Genomic DNA, 17,179 nt, shown 5'->3' with positions numbered 1-17,179 from the left:
CAAAGTGACAGAAATACATGTTAATCCCAATAACTTCCAGAGAATGAGTGTATTGCTGGCAGCTCAAGTAACACTTTTTTTTACTTATATAATCTTGACTTGATAAGAATACTTTTATTTATCTCATATATTTATAGATATTTAGTAATACTTTTGCTGATGCTATGCTGTTTTATAAACAGCGTGAGGTTGCTATCCTAAAGAATGCAGATGTTACAATAAGTTTCATACGTCACATCAATGCTCTTTTTGATGCTTTAAATCGTAGATTGCCACAGGAAGGAATCAGACATGATTCAAATGATCTCAAGGTAATAGTAATGATTCACTAGCAAAAACTATAAATGTTTTAATTAACAACTTTTTAAAAATAGGTTATTGAAGAATCTCTAGAATGGTTAAATAGATGGGAAGCATTCAGATTACAGATTAGAAGCACTGATCAAAAGGGATTTTTGAGCCACCAGACAGCAGAAAATCTACGCTTGACGCTGACTAGTATCTTAGCACTCGTCAGACAATTGCTTCCAAACTCATATTATATCCTGACAGCTCACTTTAATCAGGACCCATTAGAGGTAAAATTGACTTAGTGTAATGATTATATAATCTTGTATTAAACCTTAACTTATGTTTTCATTTCAATTAGCGTTTCTTTGGAATGATAAGACAAGGAAGTGGAAGCAATTCTCATCCCACAACAGTGCACTTCTTATACCTGTACAGACTGATGACTGTGTACAGTTTGGTTCGTCCTCCCAAACGAGCATCAGTTCAAACTGATCCTGAATCTATCCTTATTACTTTAAAAAATCTTCTTCATAGTCATAAAAAACCATTTAATCGAGCCGAATAGTTTGGCCGAATATTCGGCTATTCGGCCACGCTCCTGGCCGAATATTCGGTATTCGGCCTCAGGCCGAATATACTATTCGTTACAACACTAATTTCAATTCGAGCTCGTGTTGATTCTAAACTTTTCATGGATAAATTAATACGCTAACCTCCTCGTCCACCGGGAGGCTAATGCCGAATACTTTATACGAGTATTGTATATAAAATTTGAAAATACAAACAACGAGCAAATATACTGGTGGCCATGTAAAATGCAACACCATGTAGGCAGTGGTGATATTCAGCAGGTTCGCACAGGTTCGGCCGAACCGTTGTTAACATTTTCAAAGTTTTCTGAACCTTGTTAAACACACGTAACATTTCTCAGTGCAGGGGCGCCGCTAGCTGTTTGAACGCCCGTGTGCAATACCGATTATGCCGCCCCCTGTTTAACTACGACTACCTGCGCTGAGCTTGCCAGAAAGGCTCTTTAGTGTTGTCTCATAAAGGTGTGAAAAAAGAAAAGAAATACTTTACAAAAAGAACTATTTATTATTACTAAGTTATTTTTATTTACTTAAGTGTAAAACCATATAAATATTTATCTACAGAAATTGAACTCTTCTTGCCTTCATGTTTGCGAAATCTGCTATCAATTTTCTTGTATCCAAGCTGTCTAAGATTTCATGTTCAATTGAAACTATAGCTATAAACTAAATTACTTAGTCTTTGCTGGTGCATTGTTGATCTTAAATNTTTTTTTTTTTTTTTTTTTTTTTTTTTTTTTTTTTTTTTTTTTTTTTTTTTTTTTTTTTTTTTTTTTTTTTTTTTTTTTTTTTTTTTTTTTTTTTTTTTTTTTTTTTTTTTTTTTTTTTTTTTTTTTTTTTTTTTTTTTTTTTTTTTTTTTTTTTTTTTTTTTTTTTTTTTTTTTTTTTTTTTTTTTTTTTTTTTTTTTTTTTTTTTTTTTTTTTTTTTTTTTTTTTTTTTTTTTTTTTTTTTTTTTTTTTTTTTTTTTTTTTTTTTTTTTTTTTTTTTTTTTTTTTTTTTTTTTTTTTTTTTTTTTTTTTTTTTTTTTTTTTTTTTTTTTTTTTTTTTTTTTTTTTTTTTTTTTTTTTTTTTTTTTTTTTTTTTTTTTTTTTTTTTTTTTTTTTTTTTTTTTTTTTTTTTTTTTTTTTTTTTTTTTTTTTTTTTTTTTTTTTTTTTTTTTTTTTTTTTTTTTTTTTTTTTTTTTTTTTTTTTTTTTTTTTTTTTTTTTTTTTTTTTTTTTTTTTTTTTTTTTTTTTTTTTTTTTTTTTTTTTTTTTTTTTTTTTTTTTTTTTTTTTTTTTTTTTTTTTTTTTTTTTTTTTTTTTTTTTTTTTTTTTTTTTTTTTTTTTTTTTTTTTTTTTTTTTTTTTTTTTTTTTTTTTTTTTTTTTTTTTTTTTTTTTTTTTTTTTTTTTTTTTTTTTTTTTTTTTTTTTTTTTTTTTTTTTTTTTTTTTTTTTTTTTTTTTTTTTTTTTTTTTTTTTTTTTTTTTTTTTTTTTTTTTTTTTTTTTTTTTTTTTTTTTTTTTTTTTTTTTTTTTTTTTTTTTTTTTTTTTTTTTTTTTTTTTTTTTTTTTTTTTTTTTTTTTTTTTTTTTTTTTTTTTTTTTTTTTTTTTTTTTTTTTTTTTTTTTTTTTTTTTTTTTTTTTTTTTTTTTTTTTTTTTTTTTTTTTTTTTTTTTTTTTTTTTTTTTTTTTTTTTTTTTTTTTTTTTTTTTTTTTTTTTTTTTTTTTTTTTTTTTTTTTTTTTTTTTTTTTTTTTTTTTTTTTTTTTTTTTTTTTTTTTTTTTTTTTTTTTTTTTTTTTTTTTTTTTTTTTTTTTTTTTTTTTTTTTTTTTTTTTTTTTTTTTTTTTTTTTTTTTTTTTTTTTTTTTTTTTTTTTTTTTTTTTTTTTTTTTTTTTTTTTTTTTTTTTTTTTTTTTTTTTTTTTTTTTTTTTTTTTTTTTTTTTTTTTTTTTTTTTTTTTTTTTTTTTTTTTTTTTTTTTTTTTTTTTTTTTTTTTTTTTTTTTTTTTTTTTTTTTTTTTTTTTTTTTTTTTTTTTTTTTTTTTTTTTTTTTTTTTTTTTTTTTTTTTTTTTTTTTTTTTTTTTTTTTTTTTTTTTTTTTTTTTTTTTTTTTTTTTTTTTTTTTTTTTTTTTTTTTTTTTTTTTTTTTTTTTTTTTTTTTTTTTTTTTTTTTTTTTTTTTTTTTTTTTTTTTTTTTTTTTTTTTTTTTTTTTTTTTTTTTTTTTTTTTTTTTTTTTTTTTTTTTTTTTTTTTTTTTTTTTTTTTTTTTTTTTTTTTTTTTTTTTTTTTTTTTTTTTTTTTTTTTTTTTTTTTTTTTTTTTTTTTTTTTTTTTTTTTTTTTTTTTTTTTTTTTTTTTTTTTTTTTTTTTTTTTTTTTTTTTTTTTTTTTTTTTTTTTTTTTTTTTTTTTTTTTTTTTTTTTTTTTTTTTTTTTTTTTTTTTTTTTTTTTTTTTTTTTTTTTTTTTTTTTTTTTTTTTTTTTTTTTTTTTTTTTTTTTTTTTTTTTTTTTTTTTTTTTTTTTTTTTTTTTTTTTTTTTTTTTTTTTTTTTTTTTTTTTTTTTTTTTTTTTTTTTTTTTTTTTTTTTTTTTTTTTTTTTTTTTTTTTTTTTTTTTTTTTTTTTTTTTTTTTTTTTTTTTTTTTTTTTTTTTTTTTTTTTTTTTTTTTTTTTTTTTTTTTTTTTTTTTTTTTTTTTTTTTTTTTTTTTTTTTTTTTTTTTTTTTTTTTTTTTTTTTTTTTTTTTTTTTTTTTTTTTTTTTTTTTTTTTTTTTTTTTTTTTTTTTTTTTTTTTTTTTTTTTTTTTTTTTTTTTTTTTTTTTTTTTTTTTTTTTTTTTTTTTTTTTTTTTTTTTTTTTTTTTTTTTTTTTTTTTTTTTTTTTTTTTTTTTTTTTTTTTTTTTTTTTTTTTTTTTTTTTTTTTTTTTTTTTTTTTTTTTTTTTTTTTTTTTTTTTTTTTTTTTTTTTTTTTTTTTTTTTTTTTTTTTTTTTTTTTTTTTTTTTTTTTTTTTTTTTTTTTTTTTTTTTTTTTTTTTTTTTTTTTTTTTTTTTTTTTTTTTTTTTTTTTTTTTTTTTTTTTTTTTTTTTTTTTTTTTTTTTTTTTTTTTTTTTTTTTTTTTTTTTTTTTTTTTTTTTTTTTTTTTTTTTTTTTTTTTTTTTTTTTTTTTTTTTTTTTTTTTTTTTTTTTTTTTTTTTTTTTTTTTTTTTTTTTTTTTTTTTTTTTTTTTTTTTTTTTTTTTTTTTTTTTTTTTTTTTTTTTTTTTTTTTTTTTTTTTTTTTTTTTTTTTTTTTTTTTTTTTTTTTTTTTTTTTTTTTTTTTTTTTTTTTTTTTTTTTTTTTTTTTTTTTTTTTTTTTTTTTTTTTTTTTTTTTTTTTTTTTTTTTTTTTTTTTTTTTTTTTTTTTTTTTTTTTTTTTTTTTTTTTTTTTTTTTTTTTTTTTTTTTTTTTTTTTTTTTTTTTTTTTTTTTTTTTTTTTTTTTTTTTTTTTTTTTTTTTTTTTTTTTTTTTTTTTTTTTTTTTTTTTTTTTTTTTTTTTTTTTTTTTTTTTTTTTTTTTTTTTTTTTTTTTTTTTTTTTTTTTTTTTTTTTTTTTTTTTTTTTTTTTTTTTTTTTTTTTTTTTTTTTTTTTTTTTTTTTTTTTTTTTTTTTTTTTTTTTTTTTTTTTTTTTTTTTTTTTTTTTTTTTTTTTTTTTTTTTTTTTTTTTTTTTTTTTTTTTTTTTTTTTTTTTTTTTTTTTTTTTTTTTTTTTTTTTTTTTTTTTTTTTTTTTTTTTTTTTTTTTTTTTTTTTTTTTTTTTTTTTTTTTTTTTTTTTTTTTTTTTTTTTTTTTTTTTTTTTTTTTTTTTTTTTTTTTTTTTTTTTTTTTTTTTTTTTTTTTTTTTTTTTTTTTTTTTTTTTTTTTTTTTTTTTTTTTTTTTTTTTTTTTTTTTTTTTTTTTTTTTTTTTTTTTTTTTTTTTTTTTTTTTTTTTTTTTTTTTTTTTTTTTTTTTTTTTTTTTTTTTTTTTTTTTTTTTTTTTTTTTTTTTTTTTTTTTTTTTTTTTTTTTTTTTTTTTTTTTTTTTTTTTTTTTTTTTTTTTTTTTTTTTTTTTTTTTTTTTTTTTTTTTTTTTTTTTTTTTTTTTTTTTTTTTTTTTTTTTTTTTTTTTTTTTTTTTTTTTTTTTTTTTTTTTTTTTTTTTTTTTTTTTTTTTTTTTTTTTTTTTTTTTTTTTTTTTTTTTTTTTTTTTTTTTTTTTTTTTTTTTTTTTTTTTTTTTTTTTTTTTTTTTTTTTTTTTTTTTTTTTTTTTTTTTTTTTTTTTTTTTTTTTTTTTTTTTTTTTTTTTTTTTTTTTTTTTTTTTTTTTTTTTTTTTTTTTTTTTTTTTTTTTTTTTTTTTTTTTTTTTTTTTTTTTTTTTTTTTTTTTTTTTTTTTTTTTTTTTTTTTTTTTTTTTTTTTTTTTTTTTTTTTTTTTTTTTTTTTTTTTTTTTTTTTTTTTTTTTTTTTTTTTTTTTTTTTTTTTTTTTTTTTTTTTTTTTTTTTTTTTTTTTTTTTTTTTTTTTTTTTTTTTTTTTTTTTTTTTTTTTTTTTTTTTTTTTTTTTTTTTTTTTTTTTTTTTTTTTTTTTTTTTTTTTTTTTTTTTTTTTTTTTTTTTTTTTTTTTTTTTTTTTTTTTTTTTTTTTTTTTTTTTTTTTTTTTTTTTTTTTTTTTTTTTTTTTTTTTTTTTTTTTTTTTTTTTTTTTTTTTTTTTTTTTTTTTTTTTTTTTTTTTTTTTTTTTTTTTTTTTTTTTTTTTTTTTTTTTTTTTTTTTTTTTTTTTTTTTTTTTTTTTTTTTTTTTTTTTTTTTTTTTTTTTTTTTTTTTTTTTTTTTTTTTTTTTTTTTTTTTTTTTTTTTTTTTTTTTTTTTTTTTTTTTTTTTTTTTTTTTTTTTTTTTTTTTTTTTTTTTTTTTTTTTTTTTTTTTTTTTTTTTTTTTTTTTTTTTTTTTTTTTTTTTTTTTTTTTTTTTTTTTTTTTTTTTTTTTTTTTTTTTTTTTTTTTTTTTTTTTTTTTTTTTTTTTTTTTTTTTTTTTTTTTTTTTTTTTTTTTTTTTTTTTTTTTTTTTTTTTTTTTTTTTTTTTTTTTTTTTTTTTTTTTTTTTTTTTTTTTTTTTTTTTTTTTTTTTTTTTTTTTTTTTTTTTTTTTTTTTTTTTTTTTTTTTTTTTTTTTTTTTTTTTTTTTTTTTTTTTTTTTTTTTTTTTTTTTTTTTTTTTTTTTTTTTTTTTTTTTTTTTTTTTTTTTTTTTTTTTTTTTTTTTTTTTTTTTTTTTTTTTTTTTTTTTTTTTTTTTTTTTTTTTTTTTTTTTTTTTTTTTTTTTTTTTTTTTTTTTTTTTTTTTTTTTTTTTTTTTTTTTTTTTTTTTTTTTTTTTTTTTTTTTTTTTTTTTTTTTTTTTTTTTTTTTTTTTTTTTTTTTTTTTTTTTTTTTTTTTTTTTTTTTTTTTTTTTTTTTTTTTTTTTTTTTTTTTTTTTTTTTTTTTTTTTTTTTTTTTTTTTTTTTTTTTTTTTTTTTTTTTTTTTTTTTTTTTTTTTTTTTTTTTTTTTTTTTTTTTTTTTTTTTTTTTTTTTTTTTTTTTTTTTTTTTTTTTTTTTTTTTTTTTTTTTTTTTTTTTTTTTTTTTTTTTTTTTTTTTTTTTTTTTTTTTTTTTTTTTTTTTTTTTTTTTTTTTTTTTTTTTTTTTTTTTTTTTTTTTTTTTTTTTTTTTTTTTTTTTTTTTTTTTTTTTTTTTTTTTTTTTTTTTTTTTTTTTTTTTTTTTTTTTTTTTTTTTTTTTTTTTTTTTTTTTTTTTTTTTTTTTTTTTTTTTTTTTTTTTTTTTTTTTTTTTTTTTTTTTTTTTTTTTTTTTTTTTTTTTTTTTTTTTTTTTTTTTTTTTTTTTTTTTTTTTTTTTTTTTTTTTTTTTTTTTTTTTTTTTTTTTTTTTTTTTTTTTTTTTTTTTTTTTTTTTTTTTTTTTTTTTTTTTTTTTTTTTTTTTTTTTTTTTTTTTTTTTTTTTTTTTTTTTTTTTTTTTTTTTTTTTTTTTTTTTTTTTTTTTTTTTTTTTTTTTTTTTTTTTTTTTTTTTTTTTTTTTTTTTTTTTTTTTTTTTTTTTTTTTTTTTTTTTTTTTTTTTTTTTTTTTTTTTTTTTTTTTTTTTTTTTTTTTTTTTTTTTTTTTTTTTTTTTTTTTTTTTTTTTTTTTTTTTTTTTTTTTTTTTTTTTTTTTTTTTTTTTTTTTTTTTTTTTTTTTTTTTTTTTTTTTTTTTTTTTTTTTTTTTTTTTTTTTTTTTTTTTTTTTTTTTTTTTTTTTTTTTTTTTTTTTTTTTTTTTTTTTTTTTTTTTTTTTTTTTTTTTTTTTTTTTTTTTTTTTTTTTTTTTTTTTTTTTTTTTTTTTTTTGAGGTTTTAGGCCCCTTACCACTCAGAGAGCACAAAAGAGGCCAAATCTTTTAGCTTGTTAACTATATTTGGAAATTGGATAATAAATTACAATTTACTTCAAGATTAAAAGTTTTATTTATATATAAAATTTATTTAATATTTTACATTTTAAATGTTGATTTGTGATAAATTCTTTAAAATGTCTAGATTTTATTCAAAGATAATTGAAATATCATTAGTTGTTGCATGTATAGTCTATCAATAAATCACTATGAATTTTTTTTAAGTAATAAATTTTTAAGTTAGTAATGCTTGTTTTCTTTATTTATCATTGGAGTTTAACTTAAACAACTTTATAAATTGTTATGGTATAAAGTCATAATAGTGTTGTTTATGTCTCTGACTTTTCAATACAATTTACTGGTAAATTAACTTAATGACTCTAATATATTTTACTCTTTACAAATAATATTTTGACCCCTTAGGACAACAAAATGCAGACTAGACTAGTGGTTTTTTCCTCTTATTTTAAATTGGCAAGTAGCCAGACCTCCATCAACATCCATAGTGCAGCAATCAGTGATGAGTGACAAACATTCAGCATCCAACAAAAGAATTCAAACTTCCAAAATGTAAGGGGAATCAAGCTTCATTACATCTTTTTTGTGGATTTTCTTAGCAATTTCCTTTTGTAGTGGGTGTTTTTCTATTTGCTTTTAATTGAGCTGCCTTGTGCATTTAATTTTTTCCAAGAAGTTTGATTATGAAATATTTATTGTTAAAATATTTAATAATTTGATATACAGGTAACTATAAATACTTGCATTTTTGATATAAATATTATTTGTTTTATAATTATGTTTATGTGTATAACTGTAATGTTAGTTTAAATTTACATTTATATTTGTGATAATCCAAACTTGACAACATTCTAAAGAATGATAAATAATAATATAAAATATTTCATCATCTGAAAGTTTATTGATTATTAAAACATTCTATTAGGTATTACTTAAACAGTTTATATCTAATCTGAATATGCTTCTGAATCCCATTGTTTTCTCGCAAACTTTTTTTGCTTAAATTTTATACTTATCAGTTATTGGTTCAGTTAATAAGTTAATTACTGAATAAAGTTGATATCTCAATGAAGATTATTGTATGATATATTGAATAGAATGAGATTATTAAAAGTAAACAACAATTTTTTTTTTACTTTTTTAAATGTTTTAAACAAAATTTGAAATAAAACGTTTTAAAAATTGCTTCAGGTTATAAATATAAGTATTCTTAAGAAGTGAAAATTTGGATGCTTATTTTTTTCATATCTAGAAAATGTTTTTTATTGGTGATAGAAACATAATTTAATGAAACTTATAAATTAATTTGGAATTATTAGTCTTTAAATTTTGAAACTTAATATTTGACTTTCTATATATCTTGCATATATATTAAATAAATAGAAATTAATATTAGCTTAATTTAATTAAATTTTTTTAATTAATTAAAGTTTTATTATTTTATTTTCAGTTCAATTTTAATACTTGTAGAAATATAAATTTAACATAGCCTGTATAAAACCATAATTTAAAAAAATTTATATGTTTATTTATTATGCCATTTAACTTTGATACATAATATTAAGTATGTGAACTTATTTTACATATGTAGAGTATAACAATTACAAAATAGTATGCAAGTTAATAAGATTTAGTTGCAGCAAGATTTAGTTTGCACTATTACTTAAATGATATAGTCTTTAACTACATTGAACTTGTAAATATAAAAGAAGGAAAATACAGTGTACTTCTGCTAATCTAAACTAATTATTGTACAGGATTGTTTGGATTAGTGGAGTTGTATATAAAGAAAAGCAAGTCAAAAAAAGAAATACAGACAAATTTGACATGCTTCTAAAAATTAATTCATGATTTCTTTTTGTTATTGGTTGGAACATTTAGCAGAAAAAGGAACAAAATTTGTTCAGATTAACAAAAGTATACTGTATTTAAAATGTATATATAAATATTAAAGTATCTTATGAAACAATTCACTTTAGAACAAATCATTATTATTAATAGAATAGTAAAGTACTATTTGTTAAATTTTATGTTAATTGACTTTGATTTCTGTAGACTTTATTATCAAATTATGATTGAAAATTGTTGTTACCTTAAAAGATATTTTGATGATAATTTATATTACCTTTTTAAGGTATTTATTTCATCAGTTGACTGTAAATAATTCACAATAAATCTAAGAAAATGATTAATATTAATAATCCATTAATTCTTTCATAAAAAAATAATTTTGATTTTAATTAAGAAACAATTAAAACAAAGTAAGCATTTTAATCAAATTCCTAATCTGCAATAATTTATACCTGGAAACTATATTCCATGTATAAATTACATATGCATTATATAAATAATATATATTATACTCTAATTGTATCTGATATCTGTTTCTGCAGATGGAATAAATTAACTTCAAAAAATATTGAATTTAATAATAATAATTTTTTACTTCAAGAAAAAAATTATAGATTAAAAGATATAAATGAATTTATCATTATTTTCATTGTCTTAATGGCATTTTTAATTATAATATTTTGATCTCTGTCCTCCTGATTTCTATGTATTAATAAAAGATGTAGTCTATAGTAATCTCACAAAGATGGTTCATAACATTCTTTTTAATGTATTAGGTTTAGAAATTAAATGATTGTTTCAACTAAAAACAGAAAGAAAATACTGCAATTCTAATGTCGAAAAACACTAATTCACAATGGCAACACATTAAATATTGCTACTGTTAGTAAATGACAAAAAACAAAAATTATGAAATTTATCTGGTTATTCAAACAATACAATCTATGATTAAACTAATATACACAATAATTCTTTTATAAAATAAATATTTATTGATAATGTTTTAAATAACCAATATTTTATTAAGACATGCCATATTTTTTGTTTTCAAAATAATATTGCACTTACAATTTGGTGCATTAGAAATGTAAACCACTCATAAATTGCTCTTCCTTATTAATGTCTTGTCCAGTAATAATATCCAGTAGATTTTTAGCCATAATATGAGTACACTGTTGTAGAATTATTTACTGAATGAAGTTTCTCTTACAGTATAGCATTTTTTCAATCATTTTGAATTACTTTTTTTATTGTTAATGTTTTTCATTATTTTTCTTCTTTCATCCTCTTGTTTAGATACTTCATGGACTAATTTGTTTTAAAAGGCATATAAATGATAATTTGATGAAACTTGATGACTATATTTTCAGTACTTTAAAATATAATCATTAAGTTTTTGTTTTATTTCTTTACAAGGTTTTTCTTTTCTTTTTTTGAATGATTAAAGAATGTCTGACAGATTATGCTTGTTCAGATTTTATTATAATAATCCTACTTGTATATTTTTATTCTATCCATATTTTAACTTGATCTTGTAACTGTGTAAACTGTTTTGAATATTTTTTTTACATTAACAATAATTAAAATTTTGATATATGCAACTGATTGTTATAGATTAATTAATCAGCAATATTTAAATATGTATCCCATAATTTTTCTTTTGAGAACATTCAACAATGTTCTCAAAAGTTAAAATTTTGAATGGAAAGGAAATCTCTTTTTATAAAAAAAAAAATTGATTTTTGAAATAATTTTAACTTTAACTTAAGTCATTCATTTTCTTAAATCATATAATCTTTGTTTTTAGATGTATTTTCTAGATATGAATTCTATAAATCTTTCATCGCTGCATTTTCTATTGCTAATGATGCAATTCTCTATTTAAGGTTATCTACTGTTAGAGTTTTAATGACAGAACCCTTTTTTTAAGTATTTAGATTGATATAAGTGATAACATTACAAGATATTTATAACTGTTATCTGATGAATTGTTCATTGTTGTTTATAAAATATCCAATTAAATAATCATTCTTTGATTTTATAAAATATACTATATTAATAATCAACAAAATTTTAAATTTAGTTATATTAAAAAGTTTTTATTGACGAAATAAAAATGTAAGTGTAAGAAGCTTTATTATAATTTATACTGAATAAGTCTTATACTAAACTACAATTTATCATGCTTTGAAAATTTACATAAGTATGTAAGTGATGAATCAGCGGTTTAGTTAATCATAATTTTTAAATTGGTTAGTAAATATCCACCTCCTCAATGAAATGTTTCTAAGAAAGGGAAATTTGCATCTCAATGTAAAACTTATTAACAGTTCAGTGTACCTAATATATAAATTATAAAATTCATATGGAAATACTAATAAACCAAAATATTTTCTTTTTGTTGTAAATCACACTAAAATTCTGAAATTTATTTTGATTATAATTTACTATGCTGGTCTCTTTTTAAACAGATCAATATAATTATTCTGAGAATATTTTTACTTTATATTTGCTAACTGCATATTTTGTTTTTATAATCCACTAAAATAAAGCATAAGTCTAATGTGTGTTGAACATAAGTATAATAATACTTTTGTAAGATTGTGGATTTATTTCTACTGAATTTTACATCATAATAAAAGTTAACAACATAGTAATGTTTAATAGATACAGTAAATTTAAGTTCATTGAATAAAAATATTTTCTGATTTTATTTCATATGTATCACATATGTTATTTCTATTATGTTATCAAGGTAGAATTATAAGGAATGACAATAAATAAAAATGAATTATATAATCAATACAGTTGTTATTGAATGATCTTAAAACTTCACTAGGTAACAAAATTTTGAAAAGTTTGTTTATCTGATTTATTTTAATGTTTCTTTATCAATTTTGATGCAAGGATATAAAAAAACTGTCATATTTTTGTATAGCATAAATTTTTTATCCACAATTTACACTACTACAAAATCTATGCACTTGTGTAATGCATAACTTATATTGCAAAGCATTAAGCAAAATAACAGGAAATACAGGGATTATAAGAGAGTAAAAATCATAAATAAAGTATTTGTCTAGCATTGATTGGATCAATGCCTTAAAACAAGTAAAATATGTCCTAAAAATTAACTTTGGATTGCCTTTGCTTCTTATGAACACTATTATCCTATTATCATGGCACACCAGATTCTAGATGTAATCTGCCATCATAAATTCCTTTTTTTCTCATTTTAAACATTTTATTGTGTTCTTCACTCACTGCACCCAAATTTTCTCTGAAAAATCAAAATATAAATAGTGTAAGTAATGAAGTTTCACTGTCATATGGCACTTATTCTTTCAAATTTTTCTATTAATACTGAATTCTCAACAAGTTGCTTGTTGTTAGACATAAGTCTCTTATGAAATCATCTAGTTCTTGTTAATTTGGAAAATGTGACTTACTGCAAAATGTGCCGTTTGAAGTCCATCTCTTTTCCTTGTTACACTTACTACCTGACTGAACTTCTTCTTTTAATCTCTACATACCTTTTAATGGTTGTGGGATAGGAAGCTCATTACAATGTGAAACTGATGAAATAGATAATTGTACATTGGAATATGTAATTGCATTCACTTTCATTCCTACCAAATTCAAGGAATGGTAAATGGCATTGATTTCCTTGCCAACTTTCCAGAGTTGATCTGCAATGATAATAGCAAAAATGCAGTTCCAGCAGCTTATCTCAGTCTCTCATAAGTATTCCTATGTAAGCTTAATACACAATGAAAGACTTAATCCTTGTGGTTAATTTTGTACTGAACTTGTTTAAGAACAATATGATATTCAGAAACATAACAAAAATAGTGTGGGAAGAGCTTAAAGCTTTGAGTGACCATGTTTACCCTGAAATAAAAATAAATTTTAGTGTATTAATAGAAACCAAAAAATAAAGATAAAAGAAATAAAAAAGTTTGATACATAAAATACCAGAACGACCATTTGAATTGGTGCATTAAACTTGTATAAGAAACAACTGTTAATTTTTTAAAATATTTTAGTTGTTACATTATGCTTTCACTGGAATTGATTAAATAACTACTTTTAATAAAGTTTTGATTTATTTTGCACTATTATATCTTCTACAGTTATTAATTACAAAAAGTATTATTTTTAAAATTTTAAAAAATTGTGTGAAATCCACACAAGATATGATTAGTCTTAGATTCTGTTTTCTCTTTCTAATCAAAGTAACAGAAGAGAAGATATTAATCAAATTCTCAGAAAAAAATTAAAGATCTTTGAATTGTTGTATCTTTACTATTTGTAACTGATTAGATCTTTTAAAGCATAATGCCACTTTTTCAGTTTGCATTTATATATAATTGTGATATTATGCTGGGTCAATTTCAAACAAGCAATGTTCCAACGCAATGATTTCCTTAATGATTGAATATTTCCATCTCTTTCCTAAATGAATTGATTTACAAAGATGTATACTTTTTGATGGTAGGTAGCAACAATGAGCATTTAAATGGTAGTATAATTTTCATAATAGATGCTGGAAATATACCCAGGGAATGGCAATAAAGCAGAAAATCCAATTTGGAATTGATGTGTCTTAAACGAACAACAGCTTTCCTGTAGAGTTTGTCCAGTGCAGACATATTAATGTAGAAACCCTAACCTCTGAATTGGATGTATGTAATATGACAACACTTCCAAACCTAAAATCCTCGGAGAAGAATAAAAACATTTATTAAAGAACAGACATTTTCAACCTTTATAAAGGCCATCCTCAGGTTCAGTAGTACTGGTAGAATAGTACTGGTAGAATGCAAATTAGAAACAGAATTTAAATAACATTCATTGTGTACAAACATTGCATGCACAGGAATGCAGTAATAAATTATAACATAAAAACGATTACAAAAGAAAACAACATATACAAAAAGGTTAAATGCTTATAAATAACAAAAAGTTGGAATAAAATATACTTCAAAACAACTGTTCTATCAGTAGAACCTGAAGATGGCCTTTGTAAAAGGTGAAAATTTTTGTTCTTAAATAAATGATTTTTCTTCACTGGATTTTAGGTTTGGATTTGTTGTTAGATTAGGGATATTTCCATTGAAAATTCTGAAATTCTTACCCATTCCTGTTATAAGGATAGAACTTTTGATATGTAGGTATCAAAATTGAAAAGTCAGATCATTCTAAAGAGTAGTATCTTTATACATAACTTCTGTCAAAGACAAATTAGGTTATAGGAATTCTTGGAATTTTATATTATATATAAATAGTACTGTCTGCAGTTTAATAATACATTTGCCTTTAGATTTTTATCTTTTCATGAATTTTTTGCTATACATTCTAAGATGGATAAAAATGAATTTGAGAAAAATGTAGCATAGCTATCTGTTGAGTGGATTAATGAAAGCACTCACACTACACCTTACACACTTTTCCAGCACTAGTTTAATCAAAACAAATGTTTTTGACCCTGTTTAAAGGTCTGCCTCAGGATAAAAAATATTAAAATACAAATTAAAGAAAAGAACTGACTTCTAATGGTAGAACTATAATTGCTATTTTTAAATTTACAAAATTCGAAAAAATGGTATATTTGTTCCCAGTTTTTCTACAAGCACTTTCTGGATCAATAAAAATATATGAAGTTTTGTTTAAAAAATGATTAGTTAAAAGATTGAATTTATATTAAATATTACAAACATCTCAATATATATAAATTATGATTAGTGTTACAAAATTTGTTTCTAACTTAAAGTAGTTTTATAAATAATTATGCTATTTACATCTGTTAATAATGTATTATTTTACAATAAAATAAATATACATGTCAGAGTTTTCATTTGATTTATCGAATATTGTCCTTTCTAATCACTATTTTGTATAACAAAACAATGTTAAGATTTTCTGAATACTTGTATAGTAAATTGACTCATTATCTGCTGACAGTGGTGATAATTACATTCTAGAAAAACCATAGGTTTAAATTACTCATACCTAGTATAGCTAATATTAGTTTATATATATAATATTTTGCAATATACACAATATATATAGTTACAACAAATCATTACCACTATAGAATCAGAAGATCATTCCTTTCTAGGAGATCATGAGAAAGGAGTTATAGTTTGAGATCAACTCAACTAGATGCAGGAATTTTAATCCTCAGAAGCACCCTCATCCCATCTGTCAACTAGGATGCACCAGGTACACTGTTGTCACTTTCCTATGACATGTGGCCAATCTTTGAGAAGGGAACTCTTCCTATTGATATTTTCTCTAACTTTTAACAAATTATTGTGATTATTTCATCTTGTACAAGAGCATTGAGTTCTATATATGAACAGTGCAACAGTACTATGACTTCCTCCCACAAACTTTTGATGGCCCAATCAACCACAGTTTAGGATGATCACCACATGTTGGTANACTACATGAAAATGAAAATTAATGAATACACTGTGTACAGTAATTTACCTGATAAGACAGACCTCAGAAAAATACTTTATGAGAGCTTTTATACTTTTATAAAGCTGTCTATAATGAAAATTAATTAACTAAGGATTTTTTCGCCCTGCCAAGGTGTGGACCAGTTATCCGGAGTGCTAAGTTATCGAGGGACGAGTTTTCGAGGTTCTACTGTATTGAGTGTTTTGTGCTTGTGTATTCTGATTCCAAATTTTTTTCGACAGTTTATAAAGATTCAGTTTTCTGAAAAACAAGGCAAATTTAATATCTTAAGTACTGTCAATAGATAACTTTTATATTATTATGTAATAATGTATTCCAAGGAAAAACTTGTTATAAGTAAAAAGAATTTTGTAACGGGGAATGATGACAGAATAGACTGAATTTAAGTGCATCTCGGCTCAAGGTTTAATCTTGCAAAACTTTGCTTTGATAACATGATGTTAGAATTGTTGAAGCGAAATGGTTCTGACCCCTCGAAAGTTCTAGTAATTGTATAATATATGCATCAACCGAGGTAAATTATTATTGAAAATCTTTTGCTCATGGATTCGAGTACACATATACATGAAACGCTTGATTTTTGATGTTTTTATGTCATGTATAAATTAATAAATGTTTCTGTAATTATAACTGATAATTTTATGTTACTGTTTATTTTATTGAAAAGAATTTGAGTAGAGACTTTTATTTGCCAGTAGTTATGGCTGTAAGATTTGAAATTAATTAATTAAAAATAACTTAACTTTGCTTCATATTACTAGTTATTGATTGTGCATCACCATTTTTGTGTCATCTCTAATTACATTTAAAATGCATTTAAATGAACAGAATGTGAAGATTCTACAACATTTTTAAAATTAATATCATAATATTTATAGAGTTTGCAACATAGTTATTTTTTATGTTCTGCTGCAAACTCTATAAATATTGTGACATAAAAGTGAAATGTTACTTTGCTTAAATGCATTTTATTTGTAATTAGAGGAAACAAAAAATGGTGATGTCCTTATAATTATAAATGGAAGTGTATTATATACTAATGTTTATAATTAGAAGAAAAAAAACTGCCATTCTGTGACAAATTATTAAATTAATTATTTTATTTTACAGAAATTGTTAGATTTTGACTATAGTGACGAAGAAGAGGAGGAGGACGAAGAAGAAAAGCAAGACGACGGAGATATTAATGCCGAACCGAATGAATTAGCTCTTAGGTGAGTTTCCGTTGTCAATTAAATTATCTATACTAATATTATAAAAAAGTAATGTTTGTAAGTATGTATGTAAGTTTGTTTGCAGCAGATAATCTCCGAAACTACTCATCCAATTTCAAAAATTCTTTCACCAATATTTAGAATGGAACCTCAGGGTGGACATAGGCTGTATATTATTCCGTTAAACATTCATATAAATTAAAATATATAATCTAGGTTAAGGCTTTTATGTCCAACAGATTGCGCTACGAGTACGACGCCCTAAGTTTGCTTTTCTGTGAGGCATTACGCTTTTCTGTGAAAATGAACTAAAGCAGATCATCTTCTATCT

The 17,179-nt window shown here is 17.9% G+C and overlaps 2 protein-coding genes across 2 annotated transcripts in view; both read left to right on the top strand.

Annotated features, from left to right (window-relative positions):
* Positions 1 to 6: 6 nt before the first annotated feature.
* On the top strand, positions 7 to 871 carry LOC111636987. The gene is made up of 4 exons (XM_023382382.1): positions 7 to 67; positions 138 to 311; positions 375 to 578; positions 650 to 871. Exons 1-4 carry the CDS (start codon positions 44 to 46, stop codon positions 854 to 856), a joined length of 609 nt encoding a protein of 202 aa, XP_023238150.1. The 5' UTR covers positions 7 to 43; the 3' UTR covers positions 857 to 871.
* Positions 872 to 16,334: 15,463 nt separating this feature from the next.
* LOC111636970 (protein SCAF8-like) overlaps positions 16,335 to 17,179 on the top strand; it is a 32,826-nt gene continuing 31,981 nt past the window's right edge. Inside the window, exons 1-2 of the mRNA XM_023382358.1 lie at positions 16,335 to 16,340; positions 16,745 to 16,848. Coding sequence (XP_023238126.1) covers positions 16,335 to 16,340; positions 16,745 to 16,848 — 110 coding nt within the window. The remainder of the gene's footprint in view (positions 16,341 to 16,744; positions 16,849 to 17,179) is intronic.

Source organism: Centruroides sculpturatus, unplaced genomic scaffold (assembly GCF_000671375.1).
Source record: "Centruroides sculpturatus isolate CEXI.00-Female unplaced genomic scaffold, Cexi_2.0 scaffold610, whole genome shotgun sequence".
NCBI classification, from domain to species: Eukaryota; Metazoa; Arthropoda; class Arachnida; order Scorpiones; family Buthidae; genus Centruroides; species Centruroides sculpturatus.
This window is presented reverse-complemented; position numbering and strand designations above follow the sequence as displayed.

What these genes read in the sequence shown, in the direction of transcription:
- LOC111636987 (XM_023382382.1), top strand. Translation starts at nt 44, where the DNA reads ATGAGTGTATTGCTGGCAGCTCAA. An exon ending in GTGTATTGCTGGCAGCTCAA is followed by an intron (nt 68 to 137) that starts GTAACACTTTTT and finishes ATATATTTATAG; the next exon opens with ATATTTAGTAATACTTTTGC. An exon ending in ATGATTCAAATGATCTCAAG is followed by an intron (nt 312 to 374) that starts GTAATAGTAATG and finishes TTTTAAAAATAG; the next exon opens with GTTATTGAAGAATCTCTAGA.